Genomic DNA, 16353 nt, shown 5'->3' with positions numbered 1-16353 from the left:
CCCCGCACCCCCTCTCCATCCGTTTCCTCTGCTAATGCACCCTCCTCCCGGTCTATGTGAGGGGGGGAGGGGGGTAGACAGAATAAGCTCCACTATAATGAAGCCCAAGAACAGTTTGCCAAAGGTATTTCTGAGTGACGTCACGTCTGGCCAATCAGAGCGCCTGATGAGCTCTGCGGCGCGGAGCCAAGGTGATCATGTGGGGAATGTAAAGAATTAGCATCTCTTGTCAGTCACCCCCGTGCTCTTCACGGCTTGTACTGCATCAGTGCTGCAAGAGAAGCCCTGTTTTCACTCCCAGTCTGCCCCCCCCCCACCTTCCACCACCACCTCCTTCCCCACAAACCCTTCCCTGCCCTCTTCTCTCCCTCAGCCTGCCTCTTGCTTTCCCTCAAATAAACACACAGGCTGTGTTCATTACTATTCACCAGGTTTCACTAAGACACGCATCGATGCTCCGCTCCCCACAACTGTCAGGAGAGACGGGAGAGAGGAGGGCAGAGCGAGAGGGAGGGAGAGGGAGGTAGAAAGCAAGAGACATTTTAGTGTAGAAAGGAGCTAATCATTGTGTTTTCTGTGTGTCCAAATGTATACATATATATATATACTGTATATATACACATGTATATAATCAGACAGCTGCTTGCATGACTTGTTCTTATCTTCTACCTCTGATGGAGAAAACCTCCAGGGAAACAAACCCGCTTCAGACCTGCCTGCAGAAATCATCTTTTTCTTTATAGGGTTTTTTTGTTGTTGTTTTTTTGTTGTTTAATTCATTGGTGTTTCATGAAAGCACTAGGATTTTGCAGTGAATTTACAAAGCATTTCATCTGTGTAAAACAGCACAAGGCTTTCCACAAATTGGTCACCTATTAAAGCCAGGTTAAATTAACTAACGCTTTTTGTTTTGGTCTCGCTCTGTAGTCAGATGAGCAAGAACTCTTTCATATAGGATACATCTCTGCAAGGTAACATGCTGACATTCAGAAAAGAACATTTTGGATACTGTGAAATCTTCTTTGTTGGTGTCGTCTTGTGTTTGAGGCTCCGGTAGACTCTGTGGAGCAGTTTGTTTTTGCTTGTCAACAACTTTTGCCAAATTTAAGGTATTAATAATCTTTTCATACATTAAAAAGTAGTAACAAGTGCTTTGCACTATAAAAACAAGTCATTTCCCCTTCATCCCCACCCCCCAGTCATATACTAGACAAGACAGGATATACAATAAGGGCAAAAAGAATTGCCCTCTAGCCCCCACCCCGATTACCTCGTCTCCCATCCACATAAAGGGGAAAGACGTGAACCTGAAGTGGAGGCTGTGAAAACTTCAAGAATAGATATAATAAAATAGTCATGAAACTAACACAAGGATATAACCACGAGAATAAAAAACACATGCAGACAAATAAAAGCCTGATATAGAGGATCCCTCTCATGTTCGCTCCCTGTCCTCTTACATCTGGAGGACATGACATCACTGATATCCACCAACATGGTGAACTGTGGTCTCGTGAGAACACCACTACTCTTTCTCCACTTCGTATCACTCCATCTCAGATTGGATCAGGCCACAGTCGGTTTGAGGCGATTTTGGATGCTGCTTGTATCCTGCTTCGCCTGTTTAGAGTCTGAACTTGCATTTGCAAAGAAGATGCAAGAGCAATTTCTGTTGACTGGCAACGGTTTTCTGAAGTGCTCTCCAGCCCCTGTAGTGACGTCCTCCGTGCAATCATGTTGGCTGTAAATACAGCGGCGCCCGATGGACTGAAGGTTACATTCATTCCATGTTGATGTATTCATGCGCTTGGATTCTGAAGCGCTTCATCTCCCATCTGCTTCAAAAGCATCGACTGCTAGTAAAGAAGTGTTTTCCCTTCATACGGGTCCGCTTTCATCCTTGGCTCTCTTCTGGGTTGAATAGATGCCGAACCATTTCTATCCAGAGATGAGGAGAGAGGCTGGAGAAACATGGATAGATGACAGTTAAATATTTCATTGCTAAGTGCAGCCGGTGTCCTGTCTACTCCAGCTAATCCCCTCACTTGTAAATGCATTTACTGAATCATGTATGCCTGCCTGACCGGATGGTAGTAACACACAAACATATTATTTTAACTGTGAACGTCCAAAAGCATTTTATGACAGTGTATTAAAAGCTCTTTTAATAAACTAGGATGCAATCTTTTTTATTTTAAATCATGTATCCTGCAGGTCTATTGTGTCTTTAAGAAGTTCAGCATATTGATGGAGCAAATAGCAGATTTGGCAGAGGAGCAGAGGGGGATCAGATTATGATTCCTGTCACATTGTCCCGACCCCGTCTCAGGCCTCCGATGGAGAGTCGGTCAAATGTCAGCCTGTGAAGATGAAACACAGCAGAGTAAGGCGATGCTGTTTTCCTCCACTTTAAACTGTGTTATTGATGTTAAGCGTCTCTGCGTGGATACCATCGGTGGAAGCGTCCACATTTTGTCAATTCGACATAGTTCTTACACTGATTTTTCTTTCTATATATTTTAGATACAATAGTTCACTAAAAATCTGTGAAATTGATGTTTTTTTTAAATCACATTTTCTTTTATTTTTTGAGTTTCAGAATGTTTTAATTATACCTGTTTAAAAGCTAAGCAAAAATCTGCATTGAACTACAGTATGAACGAACGCGACACGTGTGCGCCATCTAGTGTTCATACTGTGCATAGACTGACTGCACATACTGTACATTTACAACATATCTCCTCCTCTGGGGTTTTTACCTCCACCGGGGGAGGTTCAATAATCTGTTTAATTTATTTTTTTTATGTGTTAGTTTGTTTACAAGATTATGCAACAATTAATTGAAGGATTTATTTGGAACCTGCTGGGAGTGTTGGGCATGTGATGAGTACATCTTTAAAATGTTGGTGTGGAATCAGATTAAAGAACAGATTTATGATGGGTTCTTTTCTCATTTTTGAATCTTGCAGGATGCTATAAGGCTATTTTTGACCGTTTTGTCAATTTCACTTAAACTATTTGACAGATTTCCGTGAAAACTGAGTGGAAAGGTGGGCTTTGTCCACATGAATACTGGTTTTATTCTGTGACAACCATCAGCGCTGCCTTGGCAGAGGTTTATATGTGCTTCAGGGTTCCAAAATAATGGATGGTACAACTCACACACCAAATGTTCTATTTGCATTTGAACTAGTTTTAAGACTAAAAATAGAAGAATTATATCATGAAAACTGCATGAAAATTTAATTGATGTTTCCCCACATGTGTTGCATAACGGGGGAGAATTCTGTTCCACACAAGAGACCCAAGCTCATCAGTGGGCTCTGAATATGAGCACCTATTTTTTATTTGAACCCTCTGCAGTTTAATACGTTCAAGCTATTTGTACGACCATTGCATGTTCCACTAACTTTCAGCGTCCACAAGAGCAAAGTTTTTAATTTCAATGTCTAATGGTCATTATTGTGCATTTTACAGCTGCACAGGAGTCTGATCCTTTTTAAAGGCATCACAGGCTTTGATGCTACACTTCCACTTTTTTGACTGGTTCGTTCTTCTGCTCCCATTCGGCTGTTGCTCAATATTCTAACCTGCTCGCATAATAAATTAATTGAAAAACAGATGCCCTACTTTGGTAACTAGAAGCTTCTGTTGATTTTTAACACTCTCTTACACGCATCTCAAGAGTTGACACAGACTTGGAGAAGCCTTTTTGTGTTGCCATATCCCCAAGAGAGGAAGTGGGTGTTAATGAATGCCTTTTGTATAAACACACATATATTCTCAGAGGGTTTTGTACCTGACCAGCATCGCCACGTCGTAACGGGACGTTAGCAAATCAGTTACATACCTTAGTTTCACGATCTGTGTGATTCTCTGGATAGAGAGGTGATATGATAGGATCAGATGCACCAATAATAATTCTTAACTCACCATCTGGCATCAAAGTTATGTATCTAGAGACACGTTACCTCCAGGAGTGGGTTATTGGATTGCTGCAGCAAAAAGATGAAGTTAACAAACTGAAAATGTAAAGAAAAAATAATACGTTAGGCTACTGAGTTAATATTCCAACACAAAATAAATGAAACATAAAGATTTGTGTAATAACTGTGCAAATAGACAACACTTCAAAGCTCCTAGTGTCTTTTAGTCATAAGCCTGGATGGAGAATTTTTTCTGAATCGGTCGGAAACCCATATTTGGAGACAACCGGCAGAGTTTTGCATCTGTCGTGTAATTATTAAACGGATTTGTCATTATATCCTTTCTTTGATTCACACAAGCAATGTTTAAAAGATATTGTATATGACTCACTGCTCTTTGGAATTTTTGGGAGTGGAGACCAAAAAATTTGACATTAAGAGTTTCGTAAAGATGATTACAATAAGTGGGATTCATCATCTGGGGATCATGAATACACTGAGATTCTATGAGAAGGATGCAAAGTCCTCATGGCCCTTTGTGTCTTTTTACACGTCCAACGAAAAGAATCATCGCCAAATTGCTTCCTGTATGAATGAAACATTTTCTACTGAGTTGTGGAGGTGTTGATGTTGTGACATTCAAGTCTTTGTCTGTTTCATCACTGACTCATCCTCGGGGCAAATCATTGACACATTTCAAATCTTTTCGTATTATTGTTTGGAGAATGTTCACCTCACATATTAACTCCAGAGGACATCCTTTTCGGTTAAGCAACCCAAAGAGGAAGGCAAAGCTGCTGGCTTTAAAAGAGATGGAGAAACTCATCGCTGTGCAGTAAACATTCACAAATCTTAGACACTTTACTCTGGCCAAGATGTTTGTGGATGAGCGGATCGTGACTCTGTTCAAGAGGAATGCCCATCACACAATTACTTATTGGAGTCTCTTCTTCAGCTTTGGACTCTGCATCGCTTTCCTCGGACCCACGATTTTGGATTTGCAGTGTCAAACAAATTCCACTCTTAGTCAGATTACCTGGGTGTTCTTTTCCCAGCAGTTCTGCTTGTTGATTGGCAGCTCGGTTGGTGGCGTCTTCAAGAGGACGTAAGTATCGTACATTGTCGTCCGGAGGGTCAACGCCCCAGACTTAGTTGTGTTTATTGGATCATTGCATCTCTCTCCTTTTGTCTTGAAGGTTGTTCAGTGCCCTATCTGCTCTATTTGTCTCTGCTACCGTCATCTCTGTGATATTTGCCATAATCCCTCTGTGCCATAATGTTCTTGTGCTCGCCATCGCCATGGCTGTGTCCGGACTGGCGATGGGAGTCATCGACACCATTGCTAACATACAGCTGGTGACCATCTATCAGAAGGATTCTGCTGTTTTCTTACAGGTAAATTAAATCCTGTTGTACCCGCACCTCATCTGCATTCACGTTACAGATATTATGTAAAGCAGAATCCAGTCGGCATCAGGAGCTTTTGATTTACCTTTCTCAATAGATGAAGCAAGTTAATATCAATCACAAACTAAATAAGTGATGTTTGGGGGCCCCTTTTTTCTCCTTCTTTTTTGCAGGCTCTTCATTTCTTCATTGGGTTCGGAGCCCTAGTGAGCCCACTGATTGCAGATCCTTTCCTCTCAGAAACAGGCTGTGGGAATCACACAGGGAACGGCACCGAGATCATGCATCATTTCAGGAGCATGCTGAGAAACAGTCCGATTGCAGAGCACAGCATAAATCAGAGCCACCTACCCCAAGGGGGGGGTGAAGAGGACTCCAATGTGCATTACGCCTTCTGGATCATGGCGCTTATCAATGTAAAAAGCTGTTGTGGATTTGCAGGAATGTGTCGTTTGAACCGATATGGTACTAAGTATTAAATAATAATATTTGTGAACACCTCAGCTTCCAGTGCCGATCGCAGTCCTCTTCCTGATGTACAGGGAGCAGCTCATCCCATGCTGCCCCAGAGGCAATCCTCGTCTCCTGGACAAAGATGAACTGGCAATGGAGAACCAGCAGGGGGCAGAGGGCCCAGACACCGAGGAACATGGGGCTGGAGGTAATGCAGGGCCGCTGGTTTCAGATGAGCAATGAATACTTTTCTCTGCGGGTTTTCAGCCAGTTTTAAGAGAAAGTGTCACGATAAATTCCATTTTGTGAACTGCAATCTGTCATTGGTGACTTTTTTTCTTACTCTGTCTCAGGCCACGGGGATATTTTTAGCTGCTGTCAGAATGATAACCTGCGAGGGCTGCCGGTATCTTTCTTCATGATTCATATCCTCGGTGGCATGGTGCTCTTCATGACTGATGGTATTGTGGTGAGTGAGGCATTACAGATAAACACAATAATGTGCAATTCACGAACTATGTTCCATGAAATTCTATGAACACATCCACCGCTAACAAAGCAATCTTCCTCTTCCTTTCAGGGTGCATATGCCGGTTTTGTCTACACCTATGGTGTTGCACCGCCAATGTCATTGCCTCATAAGACAGCAGGCTACCTGGCCAGTATATTTTGGGCAGCGATCACTGCTGGACGCCTGTTGTCCATCCCCCTGTCATACCGCTTCAGGCCTGTGAGACTGCTCATGTTCAACTTGGTAAGGCCGCTTAAACAATAACAGCAGTGTCAGACTATAGAGGTCATGCACAATGACATTGAATGCATATCAATCATAAATCCCTAAGTTTCAACTTTTATTTTACAGGCAGGTGCAATTGTTACCGTGTTGATGCTGCTTATTTTCTACACCAGTAGCACCTTCCTGTTTGTTGGGACCTGTTTATGCGGGCTCTTCCTCAGCAGCATATTTCCTTGCATGCTGGCCTATACCGAAGACATTCTCGATTATCAGGGTGAGTTAGAGAATGCCACCATGAAAGTACAACACAACAATGGAGTAAAAGAACGCAGTAATGAGGGAGATCGCACGTTTCTATGTATAGGTTGTGCAACGTCAGTCCTGGTGACGAGTGCAGGGATGGGAGAGATGGTAATGCAGGTTCTGGTTGGCTCAGTAAGTATTATTATTATTATTATAGAAAACGCAGAGAGTGCAGAAATAGAGAAATTAATAGGCAAGAATATTTAGATTCATGTTGGTTTAAAGGCGTTGTCTCATCTTTAGATTATACAGACTGAAGGCAGCTACAGCTTCCTGCTGTGCGGGATGATAATTGCCTGCATCGGTTTTATCCTCTTTATTGGCCTCCTGCTGTTCGATCGGATGCACAGAAATTACCTCTCAGGTACTCTATCAACCATTCCCATCATGCACCTCTGCTCAACATTTTTTTTTGTTTATTAAATTCATAATCATTATCCCCAACAGGAACATCCAAAAAATCAGCCATGGTGGAGGAACCGGCTGCAGAGCAGAATGGATCCACCAAACGAGAACAGAAAGAAACTGAGAGCAGCTGAGGGGGGGAGGGGGGTCGGTGGGATGTATTTTGTCCTTCGCTGGCTACTGTAGGATGTGAACGCTGAATGTTTTGCAGATAGACTTTTATTGTGCTGGGAATTACATGGTATTTGGAGACTACAGAGTGTGCTGCTGTTTAAGTTTATAATTCAAACTCGTAGATTATTTTTCTGTGTTGCAAATCACAGTCTTCATCAAATTGAGGATAAGGGTTTTATTTGTGTATTGCATCACAAATTGTTGAAAGTGTGATATGCATATTGCATAATATGTGTATTAAAACAATTTTACTGGTACAGTATTGTATGTATGTTATTGTTTGGGGTTTTTTTTACATTTCATACAGCACAGAATGACGATTCAACACGTGCAGTAATTCAGATGTTTATTTTTATTCAAATTAACAACTCAAGAGATAAGCCTCAAGTTGTTACAGCACTGAAATTTCAATGTGGAAGCCGGAACTTTGTGCTCAGAGAAGTTTGGTCCCTCACAACAAATGTGAAACAGAGAACAGAGCCTTCGAGCCTCTTGAGCGGTTAACCAGTCAATTTTTAACTGGGGCCTCAAGCCCAGTTGCAGCAGGAGCAGGAGCTGTCAAAGACCAACCCCTGAGCGCAGTGAGAAAAGTAGGTCCGACCCTGGCTGCAGTTGTAGAACTGGTTCTTGTTTTTCGGGTCAGGGTACATGCCGTTAGCCTTTCCACTGCAGAAGTTACTGTCCATGCCGCTGGTGCCGGAGCCTCCTCCGGAGGAGCCTCCACCGCTGGAGCTTCCTCCAGAGCTGCCTCCAGAACTGCCTCCAGAGCTGCCCCCAGGGGTCGTGCTCACTCCTGCGATCGGAGGAAGGGGAGTGGCAGGTGGGGCGCACGCTGGAGAAGAACACAAACAAATTATGTGAGACAAAAAGACTCTGAGAGCTGGATTTCAAAGGGAAAGAAAAGATGTATATAGAAAGCATTTTACATGCATCCTCCAGGTTAAGGCCCTTTTTGAGAACACTGATCAGTGGGTACTTCCCCTGGTTGCAGAAAGTGCCCATGTAGTCGTCCATGTCGATGGTCCACACCATGGCTCCACCAAAGTTGTTCTTGGTCAGCCAGTCAACCTGCAGACAGGCAGGAGGGTGTGTCATTGAAATCTTCATCAATAACAGTAAAAAAAAAAAGAAGAAGACCTTGGTGTGGCGTTTGCTGACAACTACGTGATTCTAGACAAAAGAAAAACTTCATAATATAACAAATCTTGACAGGCTGTAGGGATGGAAATTTTTTTTTTTAGCTCAGAGGTAAATCACAGCAGCCAAAAGATTTGCCTGTCAAGCTGCAAAACAAGAATTCTGTGCCGTTCTTGTACCTTAATCTGGAAGCTCCTCATGTTGTCATAGCCCACCCACTGGTTCCCCTTGTAGGCATACGGCACATCCTGGGCCTGGTTCCAAACGTCGGTCGCTCCGTCTTTCAAAAAGCCGCAGATCTGCATTTGCACAAAGCGATGAATTAATAACAGCCTTGGAACTCATTCACTTCTTAATCTGGAGTCTGTAACGCCACGATAAGCCGACCTGCTCTGTTATCAGACACAGAGGAGAATATTAACTAACCGCCACAACATCCTTTTACGTTATTACAATAACAAAGTTTACCTCAAAATAAGCAAGTTCTCCAGCCTCTTGTGTGTACTTTCCCGGACTTCCGGCACCAGCTATAGGCGCTCCAACGCTGTGATCGGCAGGGCTCTTGAGTGTGAATGTGTTGCCGTATGTTGGGAAACCAACAATCAGCTTTTCAGCAGGGGCCCCCTGGCTCTTCCAGTAGTTCATGGCATAGTCCTGGAACAAATTGATTGGAGCTAGGTAGCGTTCAGCTTTTATTTGCAGATGGATGCAAAGTGACAGAGGACTTAGAGGTGTGTTAAATACCCACCACATTGAAGTAGATGTAGCCGCCGTGGTCCGCTGGGCCTCTGAACAGGGGGCTGCACTCACCAGTCATGGGATCCCAAGAGCCGTGGAAGTCATACGTCATGACGTTAATCATATCCAAGGATCTGCGTGTGTTTAACAGGAAAGGAAGCGGTTACCATAACAACAAGTTTATGTGATACTAAGAAGAAAAAGGTTAAGTTTCTGAGATGTGCTGTTCCACTGTGACCTCGCTGCGTTGCTGTGGATCGGAGACAACAAATATGGCTTCAAATGCTTACTGGCCAAGCTTGGGAATCTGATAAGCTGAATCAATGGTGGCCTTTCCAGCCGACACAGCGGCAGACATCAGAAGACGAGCCTTGTTGCTCTGCTTGGCCTCATTCTCAAAAGCAGCTCTCATCTCCTGTTGAATGTCAGCAGATATGAGATATTAAGTATTAACCAAACATCGGCATTCAAAAGCTGTGATTTGTCAAAAAAAAAAAAAAAGAAAAGAAAGAAAGAAAGAAAATGGTCAGATTGTGTGTCGATCTGCTTTTTATCATTTATTCAACAAGGCCCGGCAAAACCCCCATGGGTTTATCTTGGCCCCTGACACTCCAGGCGAGTGTGAATTTTTATATTTGCTGCGAGTGGGGGAAAAAAAATCGACCAAACAAACCTCCAGGAAAGCAGAGTAGTGCTGCTTATCATCGGGAGGGCTTCCTCTGTTGGCCGGATACTCCCAGTCGATGTCGAGCCCGTCAAACTCATACATCCTCAGGAACGAAATGACCGAGTTAATAAAGGTCTTTCGGTTGTAAGCTTTCGACACCATCGCTGAAAACCTGACATGGAAGCAAAAACAGATGTATTAAAACAAGAGCTGCACTGATTACAGTCTTAATTCTGCAGATCTGCGTAGATTATCTCACCCCGAAGAGCCGAAGTTCCATCCTCCAACAGACAGAAGAGTCTTAAGGTTGCCGTTCCTGCCAAGAAATCAGACGTTTTACACTCCTATTCCTATATAAGTAAATCTTCCTCTCTCAACTTGGACTAACAACCATTTTTCAGTCACTCACTTGTTCTTCAGGGCATTGAACTGACTGTAAAGCTCCACGTCATTCCACTCATAGGTGGCCAGCTGGTTGTTCTTTATGGTGGCGAAGGCATATAGGAGATGGGTACACAGGCACGGGTCGATGTCAGTGGGCATGTAAATGGTTGGAGGTGGTCTGTACTGAGCCCAGTTGGTGAAGTAGCACGACAGGATGAAGGCTGAGCCTTTAATTCAAATGATATCTTTTATTCAGAGAAACACAGCTTTGGACAATAAAAACAAAGAGGCACATTGATTGAATCCCATATGCTGATTACTTACCAAGCTGCGCATGCAGCAGCAAGGCCAGAGCTGCAGAAAATAAAAGTCTCAAGGTTATACATTTAAAGCAATCAACACCTCTAAAAATAGATGCAATATAATGAATATTAAAAATCTTGGTATTCACGTGGAGAGCATCTGCCGCATGTAGAACTTTCAGTCGTGACTTACCTGTCACAAAAACCAGTTTGCCCATGACTACCTCGTACAAGGAGGTCATCTCGTGTGCGCGCTCACTTTTATGCAGAAGCTGTTGGCGGGATATCGGCCAAATAAGGTGTTTATTTGGAAAAGGTAAAGGTTGTTTGAGAGATGATTATGAAATGCAGTCACTTAAGGAAAATAATGTGATTGCTTATCACGCTTTAGTGTGTATTTTCCACAGACGTATTTTCTCCTTGTATGAAGGACTTATTTATCCAAATCGAGCATAATCCAAGGCAATGCAAATGCAAAACAAATAAATGTGTTATGAGAATTACACAAAACTGCAAAAGAATATTTATGAATTTGCCATAAATGTTAATATCTGATTGATTATGTGCCAAAATTTTAATAAAACCTCAAAGGAAGAAAAGTAATTTCTTGAGTCCTTTTTCCTTCAGTAGTTTATCTTTTAATGGCGATGCAGGAAAACAAGAGACAGATGTTCACTTGCAATTTGACTTAAGAAGACCAATTTTCCTAACGTGTCTTTTATGTAAATTTGCTGTGTCTGTTTGGCTCTGACATAAAAGTCAGTTGAGTTAAATGATGGGTGGTGTGTCAGGTGGAAAGATTTATGTTTGAAATGTAAGCATTTAAAAAGCAGAATCTTATCTAATCATTTACCTTTCGTTATAATCCAGACTTTATCTGTAACAGTTAACTTGATATTTAAAGAAGGATATGCTGTGTCAGTGGAAAAGAATTCAGCTGAGCCAAAGAAGCAAAAGAAGAAAAAGTCATGCTTTTTCATTCTGGTAAAAACAAAGTTTCACGTCAAGGGGAATCGCCAAAATTAAAAGAATACATCAAACAAATGTCAGGGGAATTTTTTTTTTTCCTCGACCGGCTGATTATCTTTGAAAAAACTGAAAATACTCTCATTTATGTTCCCACCAAGGTCATTTCATCATCTTGGAGAAGATCAGCGCTTCAGAATGTTTTCTTTCCCGGAGGTACTAATTTTTCACACATCATAGATGTATCTGCATTATATATGCAGTCAGTTAAAAAGATAGCAATGCCAAAACTCTGACCTCATTTAACAGCAGCTCATAAGTGTTGGAGACTGTTTTTTCTTGTTTCTATGGCATAATTATCCTGTTTCAGTACCTTGTTTTAATTGTTAAACTAGTCATACAGCAAGTGTTGAAAGAATTGTTCTCCTTTTTTTGTTCACCACTGCATATCCCACCAACATAGTTCTGTTTTTTCCTACGTGGGTTTTCTTAAAGGACCCATTAGCGTCATTCCAATTTTCAGTTCTTAAAATATGCGTTGACTCATTTTATTTCTAGATATTTGCTTGAAGTCATACGTAAAAGGTAAAATTCACAGATTGGCATTTTGGTTTTCAAATACGACGCATCAAGTTCAATGTGATCCTGTTTTTCTAAGGCATGTTAGTCCACCTTTAATATGAACTCTATCACAATCTTACACAATCAGATCAGATTACACAACCCCCGCAAACCCCCATGTGGCATTTAAGATTTGAATGACAGATGGTGTTCCCTACTACTACACCTACTACATCTGTATGTATGACTAGTTTTTACCACTTCAGTTTGACAGACAGACAGACAGACAGCCAGATAGATAGATAGATAGATAGATAGATAGATAGATAGATAGATAGATAGATAAATAGATAGATAGATAGATAGATAGATAGATAGATAGATAGATAGATAGATAGATAGATAGATAGATAGATAGATAGATAGATAGATAGATAGATAGATAGATAGATAGGTAGGTAGGTAGGTAGGTAGGTAGGTAGGTAGGTAGGTAGGTAGGTAGGTAGGTAGGTAGGTAGGTAGGTAGGTAGGTAGGTAGGTAGGTAGATAGATAGATAGATAGATAGATAGATAGATAGATAGATAGATAGATAGATAGATAGATAGATAGATAGATAGATAGATAGATAGATAGATAGATAGATAGATAGATAGATAGATAGATAGATAGATAGATAGATAGATAGATAGATAGATAGATAGATAGATAGATAGATAGATAGATAGATATGTAGATGTGTGTAGTCTGGTCTTTAGTGCCCCCTGCTGACTTGCTGCTATTTGTATTTACGATTGAAAGATTTTATTATAGACAAGATAATTACAAGATAATGAAACAAATATTTAGTCAATAATAAAAGAGGATAAATTTGACACAATGTGCTATTTCAGCACTAAAATGGTATTAGAAACACGTACACAAATAAAAATTACTCATACCCTAAAATGACTTCAGCCGCTTGATTGCACAACTATACCCCAATAGAGAAATAAGAGGAAGTCTTCAAATCTTGCTTCACTTGCTTTTGTTTCATAGTCGTCTCTCTCTTACCACCATGAGAAGCTTGGGAACATTGTCTTTATTTAATGGTAAAAGCAGCTTTTAAAAAAAAAAAAAGATTTACAGCTTTTTACTGTTTATATCACGTGGATTCTTTATTTGCATTTTACAGCTCCTGTCCTCTATCTCCTCTGGTTTACCAAGCATGAAGTGGAACCACTCCGTCTATCAGGGCCAGAGGAGGTAACGGCAGTCTATGGAGAATCCGTCACCATCTCTTGTCATTACAATCAGATATACAGAGATCACACAAAATATTGGTGTAAAGGAAGGGTGTATGGGACGTGCACCATCGTGGTTAAAACCCCGAAGAATCGAAAGAGTAAAAGAAGCTTCATCGCAGATGACAAGGATGCAGGAGTCTTCACTGTGACTATGACCTCTCTAAGGGACAGCGACAATGATCAGTACTGGTGTGTTATCGCCAGACCTGGAAAGAATGTCTTCACTGGTGTCAGGCTCCGCATTTCTCATACAGGTATGCTTCAGCTGGATTAACACCCAAAATACATTTATTCATTATTACTGATCATATTAAAAATAAGTATGGGTCTAGTCAAATCTTTGCTGATGTGCTTCATGTTTTTCTTTAAGCCAGTCACACGGTGACAACAACTATCTCACCAACCACTTCATTACCAGCAATGGCACAAAGTGAAACAAGGTAAGGATATAGTATTAAAATGTTAACAACCGTTCATATAATACATGAATAGAACCACCACATACATCAGAAGTAAGTTACTCTGACTCCAGTGTTTTTTGTTTGTTTTTTTGATTCAATAGTTGGTGGTCATTTCTACGATGGATCTTATTCATTTTAATGCTGTGTTGTTTGGCAGCAACACATGTTATTGCGTGGAGATTAAAGACTGCAAGGAAAATATGGCAAAATCGACAAATTCAATATCAAAGCTCCAACATTTATGACTGAGTTTGGTAAAACTATAATATGAGTGTGTGGACTGTAAATATGCTGATACTAAGGCTGCAAAATCCTTTCTTTCCCTTCTCGAAAAGTAAATTAAAATAAAAAATAAAACCAATGAAAATGTGTCTTTCAGATTCCTTTTTGTTCTTCATGTTTCAATAAAATTTTGTTGATGTCAGTGCAGGGGCCAGTGATAACTTTTGCCATCCATCTTGTGAATATCCGATCCTTTTGAAATGAGTACATTCCAGCAGGCTTTCATTTAATTTACTTGCCAGTCTTATGTGGACATGAAGGATGATATTCTTGTAGCATTTAACCACTTGTTTCTCGTGGGTTTTACAAGATTAGCACGTGTTTTGCTACAAGGATCTGAACACCATGCAAAAGGATGATCCTTTTGTGCTTCAACATAGACTCAAACTTTGTTGAGTGCTGCTTTCAAGACAAAAAAGCACAGTTCTTCTTAATTATTCATTTATTTATTTTAGAAGAATAGAATAGAATAGAATAGAATAGAATAGAATAGAATAGAATAGAATAGAATAGAATAGAATAGAATAGAATAGAATAGCCTTTATTGCCACTGTATGAAATGAAATAAAACAAAATTAGGGTGTTGCTCCTGTGGCGCATTTACAAGGAGTCATAATAAAAATAAAAGGACAGAAATAAAAACAAAATAGGTTTTTTAATATAATTTAATTTATTTTATTTTTTAGGGGTTACAGATGGAGCATATATTTCAATGTTCTCACACTTCAAGACAAATTTCCACAGGAAATTATCTACACAACATTAAATTCTCTAAAAGCGGGGATTTGGCATTCATGCAGAGTTAATGTGATGTTCATTTCAAGTCAATGCTGTTTGATAAATATTCAGAATCTTTATTTGATCACTAAGGAAGAAGAAGGAGAGGAGGAAAGTGTGTTCGTAGGAAGAGAGAGAAGAGAAACGCTAAGAGAATAGGACTGAGAGTAGGGACGATGAATTTTGGAACTATGACAGGAAAAGGTAGAGAGTTGGTTGACATGATGCAGAGGAGGAAGGTAGACATATTGTGTGTCCAGGAGACCAAGTTGAAAGGTAGCAAGGCTAGAAGTTTAGGAACAGGGTTCAAGTGGTTCTATCATGGTGTAGATAGGAAGAGAAATGGAGTAGGAGTTATCTTGAAGGAGGAGTTTGTTAGGAATGTCCTGGAGGTAAAAAGAGTGTCAGATAGAGTGATGAGTTTGAAGCTAGAAATAGAAGGTGTGATGTTCAGTGTTGTTAGTGGGTATGCTCCACAGGTAGGATATGAGCTGGAGGAGAAGGAGAAATTATGGATGGACTTTGATGAAGTGATGCAGAGCATACCTGGAAGTGAGAGAGCGGTCATTGTAGCAGACTTCAATGGACATGTTGGTGCAGGAAACAGAGGTGATGAGGAGGTGATGGGCAGGTTTGGTATCCAGGAGAGGAACGCAGAAGGACAGATGGTGGTTGACTTTGAAAAAAGGATGGAAATGGCTGTAGTGAATACTTTCTTCCAGAAGAGGCAGGAACATAGGGTGACCTATAAGAGTGGAGTTAGGAGCACACAGGTAGACTACATCTTGTGTAGACGGTGTAACCTAAAGGAGATCAGTGACTGCAAATAATAATACTAATAATAATAATAATTCAACTTTATTGATCCCCAGAGGGGTAATTATTTCAAAGTAGTGGTAGGTGAGAGTGTAGCCAAACAGCATTGGTTGGTGGTGTGTAGGATGACTCTGGTGGTGAGGAAGATGAAGAGGGCAAAGGCAGAGCAGAGGATGAAATGGTGGAAGCTGAAAAAGGAAGAGTGTTGCATGACTTTTAGGAAGGCCTTAAGACAGGCTCTGGGTGGTCAGGAGGTGCTTCCAGATGACTGGACAACTACAGCTAATGTGATCAGGGAGACAGGTAGGAGAGTACTTGGTGTGTCATCTGGAAGGAAAGTAGATAAGGAGACTTAGTGGTGGAGTGAGGAGGTACAGGAGTGTATACAGAGAAAGAGGTTAGCTAAGAGGAAGTGGGACACTGAGAGGACTGAGGAGAGTAGACAGGAGTACAGGGAGATGCAGCGTAAGGTGAAGGTAGAGGTAGCAAAGGCTAAACAAGGAGCTTATGATGACTTGTATGCTAGATTGGACAGTAAGGAGGGAGAGACTGATCTATTCAGGTTGGCAAGACA

General features: G+C 41.0%; 3 protein-coding genes across 3 annotated transcripts; 2 read left to right on the top strand and 1 right to left on the bottom strand.

The window, feature by feature from the left end:
* The first annotated feature begins 3820 nt into the window (after nt 1-3820).
* mfsd4ab (major facilitator superfamily domain containing 4Ab) lies at nt 3821-7661 on the top strand. Its single transcript, XM_068336250.1, has 10 exons — nt 3821-5031; nt 5123-5321; nt 5507-5749; nt 5838-5994; nt 6140-6255; nt 6367-6540; nt 6649-6796; nt 6887-6957; nt 7069-7189; nt 7273-7661. Exons 1-10 carry the CDS (start codon nt 4802-4804, stop codon nt 7362-7364), a joined length of 1551 nt encoding a protein of 516 aa, XP_068192351.1. The 5' UTR covers nt 3821-4801; the 3' UTR covers nt 7365-7661.
* Nucleotides 7662-7733: 72 nt separating this feature from the next.
* On the bottom strand, nt 7734-10948 carry LOC137609300 (acidic mammalian chitinase-like). The gene is made up of 11 exons (XM_068336262.1): nt 10826-10948; nt 10655-10684; nt 10356-10557; nt 10206-10262; nt 9953-10118; nt 9570-9694; nt 9290-9413; nt 9010-9195; nt 8721-8840; nt 8331-8472; nt 7734-8236 (listed from the first exon to the last, which is right to left on the bottom strand). The coding sequence occupies exons 1-11, from the start codon at nt 10872-10874 to the stop codon at nt 7932-7934; spliced, it is 1506 nt and encodes a 501-aa protein (XP_068192363.1). The 5' UTR covers nt 10875-10948; the 3' UTR covers nt 7734-7931.
* Nucleotides 10949-12916: 1968 nt separating this feature from the next.
* Nucleotides 12917-14260, top strand: LOC137612734 (CMRF35-like molecule 3). Its single transcript, XM_068341416.1, has 4 exons — nt 12917-13248; nt 13332-13697; nt 13814-13883; nt 14006-14260. Exons 1-4 carry the CDS (start codon nt 13215-13217, stop codon nt 14151-14153), a joined length of 618 nt encoding a protein of 205 aa, XP_068197517.1. The 5' UTR covers nt 12917-13214; the 3' UTR covers nt 14154-14260.
* Nucleotides 14261-16353: the final 2093 nt, after the last annotated feature.

The sequence above is a fragment of the Antennarius striatus genome, chromosome 2 (assembly GCF_040054535.1).
Source record: "Antennarius striatus isolate MH-2024 chromosome 2, ASM4005453v1, whole genome shotgun sequence".
Taxonomy (NCBI): domain Eukaryota; kingdom Metazoa; phylum Chordata; class Actinopteri; order Lophiiformes; family Antennariidae; genus Antennarius; species Antennarius striatus.
The sequence above is the reverse complement of the archived record's forward strand: the minus strand, read 5'-3'. Positions and strand labels throughout refer to the sequence as shown.